Source organism: Phyllobates terribilis, unplaced genomic scaffold, assembly GCF_046119375.1.
Source record: "Phyllobates terribilis strain yellow unplaced genomic scaffold, ASM4611937v1 Scaffold_4__5_contigs__length_816908805, whole genome shotgun sequence".
NCBI lineage: Eukaryota > Metazoa > Chordata > Amphibia > Anura > Dendrobatidae > Phyllobates > Phyllobates terribilis.
The window spans coordinates 708,249,540-708,263,257 of record NW_027362764.1 but is presented as its reverse complement, the minus strand read 5'-3'; the positions used below and the strand labels follow the sequence as shown (position 1 = coordinate 708,263,257).

General features: G+C 43.2%; 1 protein-coding gene across 1 annotated transcript in view; it reads left to right on the top strand.

Moving 5' to 3' along the window:
* Positions 1 to 7,133: 7,133 nt before the first annotated feature.
* Positions 7,134 to 13,718, top strand: part of SDC2 (syndecan 2) — a 90,122-nt gene continuing 83,537 nt past the window's right edge. Inside the window, exon 1 of the mRNA XM_073679640.1 lies at positions 7,134 to 7,568. Coding sequence (XP_073535741.1) covers positions 7,509 to 7,568 — 60 coding nt within the window. The 5' untranslated portion in view covers positions 7,134 to 7,508. The remainder of the gene's footprint in view (positions 7,569 to 13,718) is intronic.

Below are 13,718 nucleotides of genomic sequence, written 5' to 3'. Positions count from 1 at the left end.
CTTCTCAAACCCCTGTATATATAGCCCCTCCTGCAGTACATTGCTCCTCTCAGCCCTCTGTGCACAGCATTGATCCTTTAGTACATTGCTCCTCTAAGCTTTCTGTATATACAGTCCCCATCTTCAATATATTGCTTCTTTCAGACCCCTGCTCATACAGCTCTCATCCTGCAGAACGCCACTCGGCTCAGCCTTCTGTATACACAGCCCCATCCTGTGTAGTACATAACTCCTCTCAGTCCTCTGTGAACAGCACCCATTCTACAGTACATCGCCCTTCCAAGTTTCTTGTGTTGTTATAGCCTCCATCTGCAATATATTGATCCTTACAGCCCCACTTATACAGCTTTCATCCTGCAGTAGATTGCTCCTCTCAGCCACTTGAATATACAGTACCAACCTGCAGTATATTGCTTCTCTCATCCTCCTCTACATACAGCCCCATCCTGCAGTACATCGCTCCTCTCAGCACTATGCACACAGCATCCATCCTACAGTACATCACCCCTCTAAGCCAACTGTATATACAACCCCCATCTGCAATAAATCGCTCCTCCCAGCCCCCTGTATATACAGCCCACATCCTGCAGTACTTGCTCCACTTAGTCTACTGTATACACAGCCCCATCCTACAGTAGATCACTTCTCTTAGCCCTCTATATACAGCACCCATCCTACAGTACATTGATCCTCTGAGCTTTCTGTATATACAGCCCCCAATCTGCAGTGCATCGCTCCTCTCAGCCCTTGTTTATACAGCTCCTGCAGTACAGTGCTTCTCTCAGCCTCCTATATATACAAACCCCATACTGCAGTGCATTGCTTCCCTCTGCACCCTATATACTGTAATGAGCCAGCATCCTGCAATACATTGCTCCTTTCAGCCGCTGTAAATACAGCTTCCATCATATTATTCCTCTCAGCCCCAGTATATAAAGCCCCCCATCCTGCAGTATATTGCTGCTATTGGCTCCATGTATATACAGCTCTCATAATGCAATGCATGCCTCCCATTAGTCCCCTCTATATACTATCCAAACCGGCACTACATTGCTCCTCAGCCCCATCATGCAGCACTTCACTTCTCCTCTACATATAGCTCCATCCTGAAGTATATCACTCTTCTCAGCCCCTCTATTTAAAGCTCCATCCTGCACTACATTTCTCCTTTCACCCCCTCTGTTTACAGCTACAATTGTGCAGTATATTACCCATCCCAAGGTATATTGCTCCTCTAAGGCCTCTGTAAATGCTGCTCCCATCTGCAGTATATTGTTCATCTCAACTCCTCTATACACAGCCCCCATCCTGCAGTATATTGCTGCTCTAAGGCCTTTGTACATACAGCCCCCATCTGCAATATATTGTTCCTCTCAGCCCCCTATACATATCTCGTCCTGCAGTACATTGCTTCTCTCAGCCACCTGTATATACAGCTCCCATCCTGCAGTACATTGCTCCTCAGTCCCATCATGCAGCTCATCACTTCACCTCTACATACAGCTCCATCCTGAAGTATGTTGCTCTTCTGAGCCCCTCTATTTAAAGCTCCATCCTGCACTACATTTCTCCTTTCAGCCCCCTCTGTATACAGCTACAATTCTGCAGTATATCAGTATATCACTAATCCCACAGTATATTGCTCCTCTAAGACCTCTGTAAATACAGCCCCCATCTGCAGTATATTGTTTATCTCAGCTCCTGTATACACAGCCCCCATCCTGCAGTATATTGCTGCTTTGTGCCTTTGTACATACAGCCCCCATCTGCAATATATTGTTCCTCTCAGCCCCCTAAATATACAGATCCCATCCTAAAGTATATTGCTCCTCTCAGCCTTCTGTATATACAGCTCCCATCCTGCAGTACATTGCTCCTCTCAGCCCCTTGTATATACAGCTCCCATCCTGCAGTAGATTGCTCCTCTCAGCCCCTTGTATATACAGCTACAATCCTGCAGTAGATTGCTCCTCTCAGCCCTCTGTATATACAGCTCCCATCCTGCAGTAGATTGCTCCTCTCGGCTACCTGTATATACAGCTCCCATCCTGCAGTACATTGCTCCTCTCAGCCCCTTGTATCCCTTGTATATACAGCTACAATCCTGCAGTAGATTGCTCCTCTCAGCCCTCTGTATATACAGCTCCTATCCTGCAGTGCATTGCTCCTCTCAGCCCCCTTCTATATAAAGCTTCCATCCTGAAGTACATTGCTCCTCTCAGCCCCTCTGTATATACAGCTCCCATCCTGCAGTACATTGCTCCTCTTAGCCCCTTGTATATAGAGCTTCCATCCTGCAGTGCATTGCTCCTCTCAGCCCTTTGTACATAGAGCTCCCATCCTGCAGTACATTGCTCCTCTCAACCCCTTGTATATAGAGCTCCCATACTGAAGTACATTACTCCTCTCAGCCGCTTGTATATACAGCTTCCATCCTGAAGTACATTGCTCCTAACAGCCCTCTGTATATACAGCTCCCATCCTGCAGTACAATTTCTCCTCTCAGCCCCCTTCTATATAGAGCTCCCATCCTGCAGTACATTGCTCCTCTCAGCCCCTTGTATATAGCGCTCCCATCCCGCAGTGCATTGCTCCTCTCAGCCCCTTGTATATAGAGCTCCCATCCTGCAGTACATTGCTCCTCCCAACCCCTTGTATATAGAGCTCCCATACTGCAGTACATTGCTCCTCTCAGCCCCTTGTATATAGAACTCCCATCCTGCAGAATATTGCTCCTCTCAGCCCCCAAAATATACAGCTCCCATCCTGCAGTACATTACTTCTCTCAACCCCATGTATATACAGCTACCATCCAGCAGTAGATTGCTCCTCTCAACCTCATGTATATAGAGCTCTCATCCTGCAGTGCATTGCTCCTCTCAGCCCCTTGTATATACAGCTACCATCCTGCAGCAGATTGCTCCTCACAGCCCTCTATATATACAGCTCCCATCCTGCAGTATATTGCTCCTCTCAGCCCCTTATATATAGAGCTCCCATCCTGCAGTACATTGCTCCTCTCAACCCCATGTATATACTTCTACCATCCTGCAGTAGATTGCTCCTCGCAGCCCTCTATAAATACAGCTCCCATCCTGCAGTACATTGCTCCGCTCAACCCCCTTCTACAGTTATATGAAAAAGTTTGGGCACCCCTATTAATCTTAAGCTTATTGTTTTATAAAAATTTGTGTTTTTGCAACAGCTATTTCAGTTTGATATATGTAATAACTGTTGGACACAGTAATGTTTCTGCCTTGAAATGAGGTTTATTGTACTAACAGAAAATGTGCAATCTGCATTCAAACAAAATTTGACAGGTGGGCACCTCACCAGAAAAGTGACATTAATATTTAGTAGATCCTCCTTTTGCAAAAATAACAGCCTCTAGTCGCTTCCTGTAGCTTTTAATGAGTTCCTGGATCCCGGATGAAGGTATTTTTGACCATTCCTCTTTACAAAACAATCCCAGTTCAGTAAAGTTTGATGGTCGCCGAGCATGGACAGCCCTCTTTAAATGATCCCACAGATGTTCAATGATATTCAGGTCTGGAGACTGGGATGGCCATTCCAGAACATTGTAATTGTTCCTCTGCATGAATGCCTGAGTAGATTTGGAGCGGTGTTTTGGGTCATTGTCTTGCTGAAAGATCCATGCCCTGCGTAACTTCAACTTTATCACTGATTCTTGAACATTATTGTCAAGAATCTGCTGATACTGAGTGGAATCCATGCGTCCCTCAACTTTAACAAGATTTCCGGTGCCAGCATTGGCCACACAGCCCCAAAGCATGATGGAACCTCCACCAAATTTTACTGTGGGTAGCAAGTGTTTTTCTTGGAATGCTGTGTTTTTTGCCGCCATGCATAACGCCTTTTTGTATGACCAAACAACTCAATCTTGGTTTCATCAGTCCACAGGACCTTGTTCCAAAAAGAAATTGGCTTCTCCAAATGTGCTTTTGCATACCTCAGCCGACTCTGTTTGTGGCGTGCTTGCAGAAATGGCTTCTTTCGCATCACTCTCCCATACAGCTTCTCCTTGTGCAAAGTGCGTTGTATAGTTGACCGATGCACAGTGACACCATCTGCAGCAAGTTGATGCTGCAGCTCTCTGGAGGTGGTCTGAGGATTGTCCTTGACTGATCTCACCATTCTTCTTCTCTGCCTTTCTGATGTTTTTCTTGGCCTGCCACTTCTGGCCTTAAAAAGAACTGTCTCTGTGTTCTTCCATTTCCTTACTATGTTCCTCACAGTGGAAACTGACAGGTTAAATCTCTGAGACAGCTTTTTGTATCCTTCCCCTGAACAACTATGTTGAATAATCTTTGTTTTCAGATCATTTGACAGTTGTTTTGAGGAGCCCATGATGCCACTCTTCAGAGGAGATTCAAACAGGAGAACAACTTGCAAGTGGCCACTTTAAGTAGCTTTTCTCATGATTGCATACACCTGGCTATGAAGTTCAAAGCTCAATGAGGTTACAAAACCAAAAAAAGTGCTTTAGTAAGTCAGTAAAAAGTAGGTAGGAGTATTTAAAACAAGAAAATGATAAGGGTGCCCATACTTATGCACCTGTCAAATTTTGTTTGAATGCAGATTGCACATTTTCTGTTAGTACAATAAACCTCATTTCAAGGCAGAAACATTACTGTGTCAAACAGTTATTACATATATCAAACTGAAATAGCTGTTGCAAAAACACAAATTTTTATAAAACATTAAGCTTAAGATTAATAGGGGTGCCCAAACTTTTTCATATAACTGTATATAGAGCTCCCATCCTGAAGTACATTGCTCTTCTCAGCGCCTCTGTATATACAACTCCCATCCTGCAGTACATTGCTCCTCTCAGCCCTTTGTATATAGAGCTCCCATCCTGCAGTGCATTGCTCCTCTCAGCCCCTTGTATATAGAGCTCCCATCCTGCAGAATATTGCTCCTCTCAGCCCCCTAAATATACAGCTCCCATCCTGCAGTACATTGCTCCTCTCAGCCCCTTGTATATAGAGCTCCCATCCTGCAGAAGATTGCTCCTCTAAACCCCCTAAATATACAGCTCCCATCCTGCAGAATATTGCTCCTCTCAGCCCCCTAAATATACAGCTCCCATCCTGCAGTACATTGCTCCTCTCAGCCCCTTGTATATAGAGCTCCCATCCTGCAGAAGATTGCTCCTCTAAATCCCCTAAATATACAGCTCCCATCCTGCAGTACATTGCTCCGCTCAGCTCACTGCATATAAAGCCCCCAGGGAGGGAGGTGGGCATCTGCTCCTCTGCCCCCCCGGCTCTGCCCACCCTGTTCATAGGAGATAGGTAATTTTAAAATACAATAACAGTGTATTGTAAAATTGATGAACGAAAACTAAAGCAATATAAACATTGATATCCCCCCTCTCCCGAGAGCAAAAATAAAGTCTAGAAAAAAAAAAAAGAACCCATCTGGTATTGCTGCAGCGTAACGGTCTGACCTAATAAATTACAAACACGAAATTAAAATAAAAATGGCAGAAATGTGGTTTTTGATCACTTTACCTCCCAAAATAATGGAGTAAAAAGCCATCAGAACGACCCGAGATGGTAATGATAAAAACGACAGAATCATACTGCAAAAAATCAAGAGCCGAAAAAACAAAAAAGTTATAGCTCTGGGAAGGTAAAGTGGAAAAATCAAAAGCGACAAGGGCTCTGCACTTTACCATGGCGTACACAAGAGGGCTGGGGGCCGGGCCTGGTGAGGCCACGGTCACACATTCAGTATTTGGTCAGTATTTTACCTCAGTATTTGTAAGACCACGTTCACATATTCAGTATTTGGTCAGTATTTTACCTCAGTATTTGTAAGACCACGTTCACACATTCAGTATTTGGTCAGTATTTTACCTCAGTATTTGTAAGACCACATTCAGTATTGGTCAGTATTTTACCTCAGTATTTGTAAGACCACGGTGACACATTCAGTATTTGGTCAGTATTTTACCTCAGTATTTGTAAGACCACGTTCACATATTCAGTATTTGGTCAGTATTTTACCTCAGTATTTGTAAGACCACGGTGACACATTCAGTATTTGGTCAGTATTTTACCTCAGTATTTGTAAGACCACGTTCACATATTCAGTATTTGGTCAGTATTTTACCTCAGTATTTGTAAGACCACGTTCACACATTCAGTATTTGGTCAGTATTTTACCTCAGTATTTGTAAGACCACATTCACACATTCAGTATTTGGTCAGTATTTTACCTCAGCATTTGTAAGACCACATTCAGTATTTGGTCAGTATTTTACCTCAGTATTTGTAAGACCACATTCACACATTCAGTATTTGGTCAGTATTTTACCTCAGCATTTGTAAGCCAAAACCAGGAGTGGGTGATAAATACAGGAGTGATGACGTGTTTCTATTATACTTTGTTCCACTCCTGATTTTGGCTTTCTGAGGTAAAATACTGACCAAATACTGAACGTGTGAATGCGGCCTTAATGACCACACCAGGTGCCAACTTTTTAAGCCACGTTCAGTATTTGGTCAGTATTTTACCTCAGAAAGCCAAAATCAGGAGTGGAACAAAGTATAATAGAAACACGTCATCACTCCTGTATTTATCACCCACTCCTGGTTTTGGCTTACAAATGCTGAGGTAAAATACTGACCAAATATTGAATGTGTGAATGTGGTCTTACAAATACTGAGGTAAAATACTGACCAAATACTGAATGTGGTCTTACAAATACTGAGGTAAAATACTGACCAAATACTGAATGTGTGAATGTGGTCTTACAAATACTGAGGTAAAATACTGAAAAAATACTGAACGTGTGAACGAGGTCCTAAGGAATGGGCTTTTTTGGTGCAAAGTTTGTCAGGAATAATGCTAATCCCTATTTGGTTGGTACAGGTGGTCCTGCGCCTGGACAAGACGCCCCCCACACCTGCACCTTAGTATTCCTCCCCCTTTTTCTTTTGCACCTCATTCAGTGTGAAATTGTAATAAGAAAAGAAAGAATTGTGGATTGTAGCGAATGTAAACTGCTGAGGAGGAGGAGGAGGAGGGTCATGGAGGGAGATGAGGAGGAGGAGGAGGGTCATGGAGGGAGATGAGGAGGAGGAGGAGGAGGGTCATGGAGGGAGATGAGGAGGAATGTCACTTCCTGCGCTGCTCATTCTCCCGGGTTTTAACTAGGAGTCGCACTACTCCATCTGTACAGATCGCGGAGGAGACTGAGGGAGGAACAGACTGAAGGGGGAGCGGAGCCTCATTCTGCAGCTGCAGCAGCCGCAGCACACTCCGGGGGAGAGCGGGAGAAGTGCGCTGTGCTATCAGTCCTCTCAGAGCTCTGCTCCACCAGAGCGGCGGCGGTGCGCTGTGCTGTGCGGGGCTCTGCTGCAGCGCCCGGGCACACAGGAGGCAGACATTGCAGGGGAGTCGTACAGCAACAAGTGAGAGCTGCACAAGTTTCTCCTGTGTCTCTGGTGTCACCCACACAGCCTTACTGGGGAATCATGAGGGATATGTGGATACTACTAAGCTTTGCCTTGCTGGCCCTGGTGTCTGCGGAGACGGTGAGCTTCATTGCCTTTATACACAATGTTCTATCTTTCTTTTGCAGTAGCGTTGAGTCTGGAAACAACTACAAGTCCCAGGATGCAGGCTGTCAAGGCATGCTGCGAGTTATAGTGTCATCAATAACCCCCGGGTTGAAGTCTCAGTGGGTTAATGTGTAGCATGTTGCGGAAAGTTTTGTTACTTTTCAGTCTGTGACAATTCTTCAAGCTTTTGATACATTTTGTAGAATCTATAATGAGTAAAGGGTTTTGGGTTTTTTTTTGTTGGGTCCCATAGAAAAGTTTAGGATGGTGGAAAAAGTGCAAAATACATTTTGGTTTGAAGGGTCTTTTTTTTTTCTTCCCCATAGTTAGATGTTTTGGTTGCTTGTATCAGTTTAGGATCATGTAAAAGGATTTTGCTTTGATATTTTGGATTTTAAAAGTTTGAGATTATTTAATAGAATTTCACTTTTACACACATCAAATCATTTTGCTAATAGGGGTTTTGACTGCTCACATTTTGTCAGTTTAGGTTTGTTTTTTACAGGATTGCATTTGTATCCAATCTGTTTGGGATTATTAGGGTTGGGTCTGAAAGGTTTGGGGTTTTTTAGGGTATCTCCTGGTCGGGTACAATCAGTTTGAGATTATTAGGGTTGCTCCTGGTCACATATTTGGGGGATTATTAGCATTGCACTTGGTCACATTTGATGCTTGAGGGATTAGGATTGCTTCTGGTTGGATACAATCTGTTTCGGATTATTGATTGCACTTGGTCACAGCTCATACAATTGGTAGGAATCATATTTTGTTTTTAGTTTGCATCTAATCATTTGGAGATCATATATAGATAGATATATCTCGGGGATTAAATTGATCCCGTCAGTAAAATTTCACCGGTCAGAGTCCTAAACACAGCAATTGTCGTCATCGCTCATTACGTATGAAAAGGAACCCAACCCTAACGGTAGATGAAAATGGTTATGTGACATCAGCCAGGGGAGCAATAGCTGTAATTGGGCTAATTCTGGTCTCATTTACTGAATATGGACTTCTCCAAATATTAATATTAAAGGCTAATTGGATCCCATCTACTTGTCTATGGGATGTCTTCTGATTGTAGGAAACTGATTCTCCCATCAATTCCCCTCCCAAAGTGATCTGCAATAACAATATAAAGTTTACCTTGTGTGGACTGGAGACCCCAGTGTCCGCTATGGTGTAGGTACCCCAGAAGAGTACACCCCATGCCTGTAGGGGCTATGCAGCACATTGTATGATCATAGCATTCAGGGTAACTTCATGTTATTTATTTGAGTCGGGGGCATGTGATGTGTTACCTTTAGTGACTGTCAGTCTGGTGTGATCAATAACCTGCATCCATAAAAAAAAATAATAATAATTCTTGCCCGGTTAATAGTTTTTGAGTCGTGGAATTGTAAATGCCTAAAGTTCCAAAATGCAGAAATGCCATTAGGATGTAAATATTCTGGATTAGGTTGATGACTGATCCTGTACACGCGCATTTCATGGTATTGGAAGGGGGTCCCTTTAAGAGCTGCTAAAGTTTCAGTAACTTATTAATTGATGGCTGGAGGAATTAAGCCCCCCTAGTGCTTCAGCTGTGTTTATGATATCCAGCGCCCCTCCCCCACTTCCTGCTGGAGCTTCATCCACTCCAGATTCCCCCCTTTGTTGACAGAGCCTGCAGACCAGCACTCTGAAAACTTGTTTGGAGAGTCCCAGTTTGTAAAGGGGGGGGGGGGGGGGGGGGGACTTGCTGCAGCTTTTGGTGCTGTTTTGGGTGTTTTTTCCTGCAGATTTGGTGGCAGATGCCCTGTATAGTCTGATATTGCTTGTGTTTACCAGGAGGAAATCAGATTTTTATTTTTTTATTTTTTGTTTTTTGCTGGTTTTTAGTGAATGTCATCTGAGACCCCAGGGCAGTTGTGAAAGTTTTCCAACAGACTTAAATCTCGAAGTTTTTTTTTTAACCCATTAGTTTATAGGAAAAACAGCACAGATTGCAGCCAGAATGTTGACTGCAGGGTCCTGCCCTGGAGTGCAGACTGTCTAGACTAAGAGCTTGTGAAATCCCTACAAACTGCAGCTCTGGATGAAACTGCACGTATTCAGTGCTTATTCTCCTAATCTGCCGTACAGAACATACTGGATCCTGGATTATATTCTTCTACATCTGCACCGCTGCTCCCGGGTTACAGGGGCAACATATTCTGCATTGTCGTCCCTGTTCCCAGTTGGACTTGATCTAAAGGTCCCGTACATTTCAGATTACAATCGTTCGATTACGGCAGTATTGGACTGGGGGGGAGCGTTCATTTCAACATCAGATTTTATTTGTTCCTGTGGGAAATAATCCTCAATCGGAGGTGTCTGGCAGCTGCTTGCACCCCCTTTCACTATCGGAAACACATGCTCATTCATCCCAACTAAGCGTGCATATGCATGGGCGTTTCTTGACGAACAGCTACCTATCAATTTTGGCTGGACTGAGTGATCCAAAGAGTATGGAGCCTCATGACTCTATCCTAGTGGATCATGTTGGAGATGAAAAGTTGGACATATTGAATTTCAACTCCAAGTCATTGGGAATTTCCTCCCATGGAAAAGAATCCAGCGCCCCAGGTGTGACATTCATTCCCTCCTTTATACAGAACACGTATATGGCCAGCAATGCCAAGTATGCATGGCTATGTGGCATCAGGAGAAATGGTCGTGAGTTGAGGAGGCGTTGCTGTTGTGGTGTTGATGGCCACTTGTCAGATATCTGCAGGACTTGTGCATGTCCGGTGTGTTCCTGCGCCAGTTCTGTTAATTAGAGTAGGTCGTGTACCTATACCTGCCAGATGGGCGCAAGACCTGACAAGATGCCAATGCAAAAGTGAGAGGTGCTGCATAATCCCTTTAATTTCAGAGTATTGTAGAGATCATGGAATAAAGTTGTCTTTTTACCAGCTCCTTCTTGTGTAGATCCTAATTTTCTCAGGTTGCCCAGCCACAAATATTGGTATTTTACAGCAGGCCTGGACAAATCTTGGCAAATTCTTGGAGCCAGCTGCACATTTTAGAAGCCAACACCTGATTGTGGACATCTACCCTTAAGGCCTCATTCAGACGTCAGGGATTTCTCAAGTATGCAAAAATTGGTCCAAGTGTCATCAGTGTTTGGTCTGTGTCAGTTTTTCATCAGTGAATTTTCACTTCTGGGGAAAAAAAAAAAAACCTTAGACGTTCTCTTCTCTTTAGGCCAGAGCGGCAAATACAGTATATTTCTGGATGACCATATAGCTGGGAATAAGAACTGGGGTCTTTTGCCCCATGGTTGAAATGGCGACACGTGATTGTTGGGACCTCCAGAAATCAGACACTTATCATCTACATTATTTGAGGAATTAGTCTTGTTCATATATTACTTTTATCCATGACTTTATAAAAGTCTTGATTAAAGGAAGCCAGAAAGAAAGAAAAAAAATCTACCGAGACCCCCCCCACCCCATCGGTAGTGAGAAACATGAAAGGGTCTGTGACCATCTACAGGATTATTTTTCATTCCAAATCACATTTTCTGCTAGCAACTGTTAATATAAAACTTTTTTTTTTTGGTAGTGTCTCACAGTATTCACTTTTATGCTTTTAATCATAGAGTATTAATTTTGGACTCTTAGGGGGCATTTACACTTTGCATGATAATTGAATGGGTGCGGTTTAAAAAAAAATAAAAAAATCTACTTTAGAAGCTGAATTGGGCTTTGCCTCTTTTTTTTTTAGTTTGATGTGGACTGAATGTCTTCTTAAATTCTGAGGAATTTTTTAGAAATGTCATATGTTCCTATCTATGAGGGAAGTATGTAGAGAGTAAATCAGATTAAAAACCTCCACATTCCAGAGTATGAAGTTGGGGTGGGGGGGTGGCTGTTCTGCGAGTTTAGTTGCAGAATTTTTTTATTTATTTTTTGTTTTAACAAAGGTTCTGGAAGCAATTGAGGGAAAATGAGATTCCTGAACAAAACCAGCTGTGCTCTTGGCCTCTATTGTGTCATCCACTGTGGAGACTTTTGGCTTCACATATGGGAATCCAAGGGGTAACGTTTCTCCTTGCAGAGAGTGACATGTCAAGCCTGACATGCCGAGGTGAGGAGACTTTAAAGCCACAATGCTCCTTTGGGAAATATGCAAATTGTCTCTTCAGAGAAGAAGAGGACTAGAACTCTAGTGCCACCTATAGGAAGTAGCAATCCTAAAATTCAATATCGACTCTAATGAGCCTTGTCACATGATTTAGGATTAAAGCCAAAACCAAAATCCCAATTTGCAAATTGGGGTTTTGGCTTTAATCCTAAATCCTGTGACAACGCTCTAAACTTCTCATATGGTATGAAGCTGGGGCATTAGGGTACCGCCAGATGGTGCTGCCAAAGCTCTGTCCACTGCGATGGCCAATTCCTGAACAACTTTTTTTCACGATCTTGTAGCCAGTGACCCCATCGCAGGTGGATGGATGTTTGGTCGTACTCTTATTGTTTGCTAATCTTGCTCACAATTCTCAATTTCACCTAAAGGCCCCCATACACGTTGGTCTAAAGTTGGCTCAACCGGCCGATTCCATCAGGGTATGCCAACAATCTGATATGTAAACTCTTCCCGAGCAGATGATGATGATGATGATGATGGGGAGAGATAAATCGTACAGTTTATATATAACTTAATTAAATTTGTGCTCAGGCAGGATAATGCCATGGGCCAATTGAGGGGTCATGAGAACTTTCATTCCTGATCGTTGACCTGTGTAAACATGGCAGCGATGCTGGCAATGAGCAAAAACCCGTTCATCAGCTGGTTGGTGTCCTTTATGGCTATGGTGTGGACAATATACAGACTGTATGGGAACCGATCAATTGTTTGCGCCCATAAAGTTTCTGTCCACCCGTGTACAAGGGGGCATTTAGCCGAGCACAGATGGATTTGTTATATCTTTGATCATTGCCTCTGTTGGTCAGAAAGCTGGCTGTGTAAAAAGGCCCTTACTTATTTACCTTGGGAAGTTAGTACATGATGTGTATGTATAGATGTTAAATGGGTCTATCTGCTCAAAACGACTCCTCCCGTGTACACAAACTATATGTTGAATTGAAGTTCATCCCAATTCAAGTGAGCAGAACTGAATTGAAAAACAATTCTCTGTGGGGCGGCCGGCCGCCGGGCTCTGTGGGCCGCCGGGCTGTGATACTCGGATGTCTGAAGTCAGCACAAGGTTTTACGGCTATATTAAAGATTGATGGTAAGCTGGAGATTTTTCCTTGATTTAAAAAGGGATCAGATCCCACTAGAGAATTGTTAACCTTTTCAGAACTACATTCACATGGCCGCATTTTGGGTACTGTGTTTTATGGTGTCATACTTTCGTATGGTCGGTCATATCTCCACATGCTGTACGGTGTAATGCAGCCAACTACTCCAGCTTGGGACAAGCTTAAAATGAGATGATTACAGCCAGGAACTCCAGACTGTCTCCTCCCGGTATCATCCGTGTCTGGGTAGCTACAAAACGCCGATGACACCGTGCAGTTTTTTTTTTTTCCCAGCTACATCCAGGAATGAATCCTAAAAATAGGATGTTTAGGCAAGCAAAAGTAAAGGAAAAACTGCACCGAACGGTCCGTGTGAACTAGGCCATCTACCTATGTGTGAATGACATTAGTGGGTCTTTGGATAAGCTGCTTTTTTTCTAATCTGTAGATTTTAGGATTAATGACCTTTTTAAGGCTAGTGTTACTGTCTGACTTTTTTTTTTTTTTTTTTGGACATATTGATTTGAAGGCGTTTTGACTTTTTCTATTTTCAGTTTCTTGTATTTTGCTATTTTTACAACTTTTAATATTTCTAATGAATGAGGAAACAAAGCTCCCATTATTACGAGTGCTCCCAGCTCGTTAAATATTGGTCTTTGACATCTCTTCAAGTGCAGTGAAGTCATCCAGGCCATATCGGTATAACTGGTCCTCTTGGTTAACATTGCATTAAACAGTTTCCATGATGTTCAGTTTGTTTTGCAACAGTAATTGCCTGTGCCCTGTCTGAAGAAGCCATGATGGTGGAGATCGCAATGTAGCCATGATGACCGATACCTAAATCTTTAGTACCTAA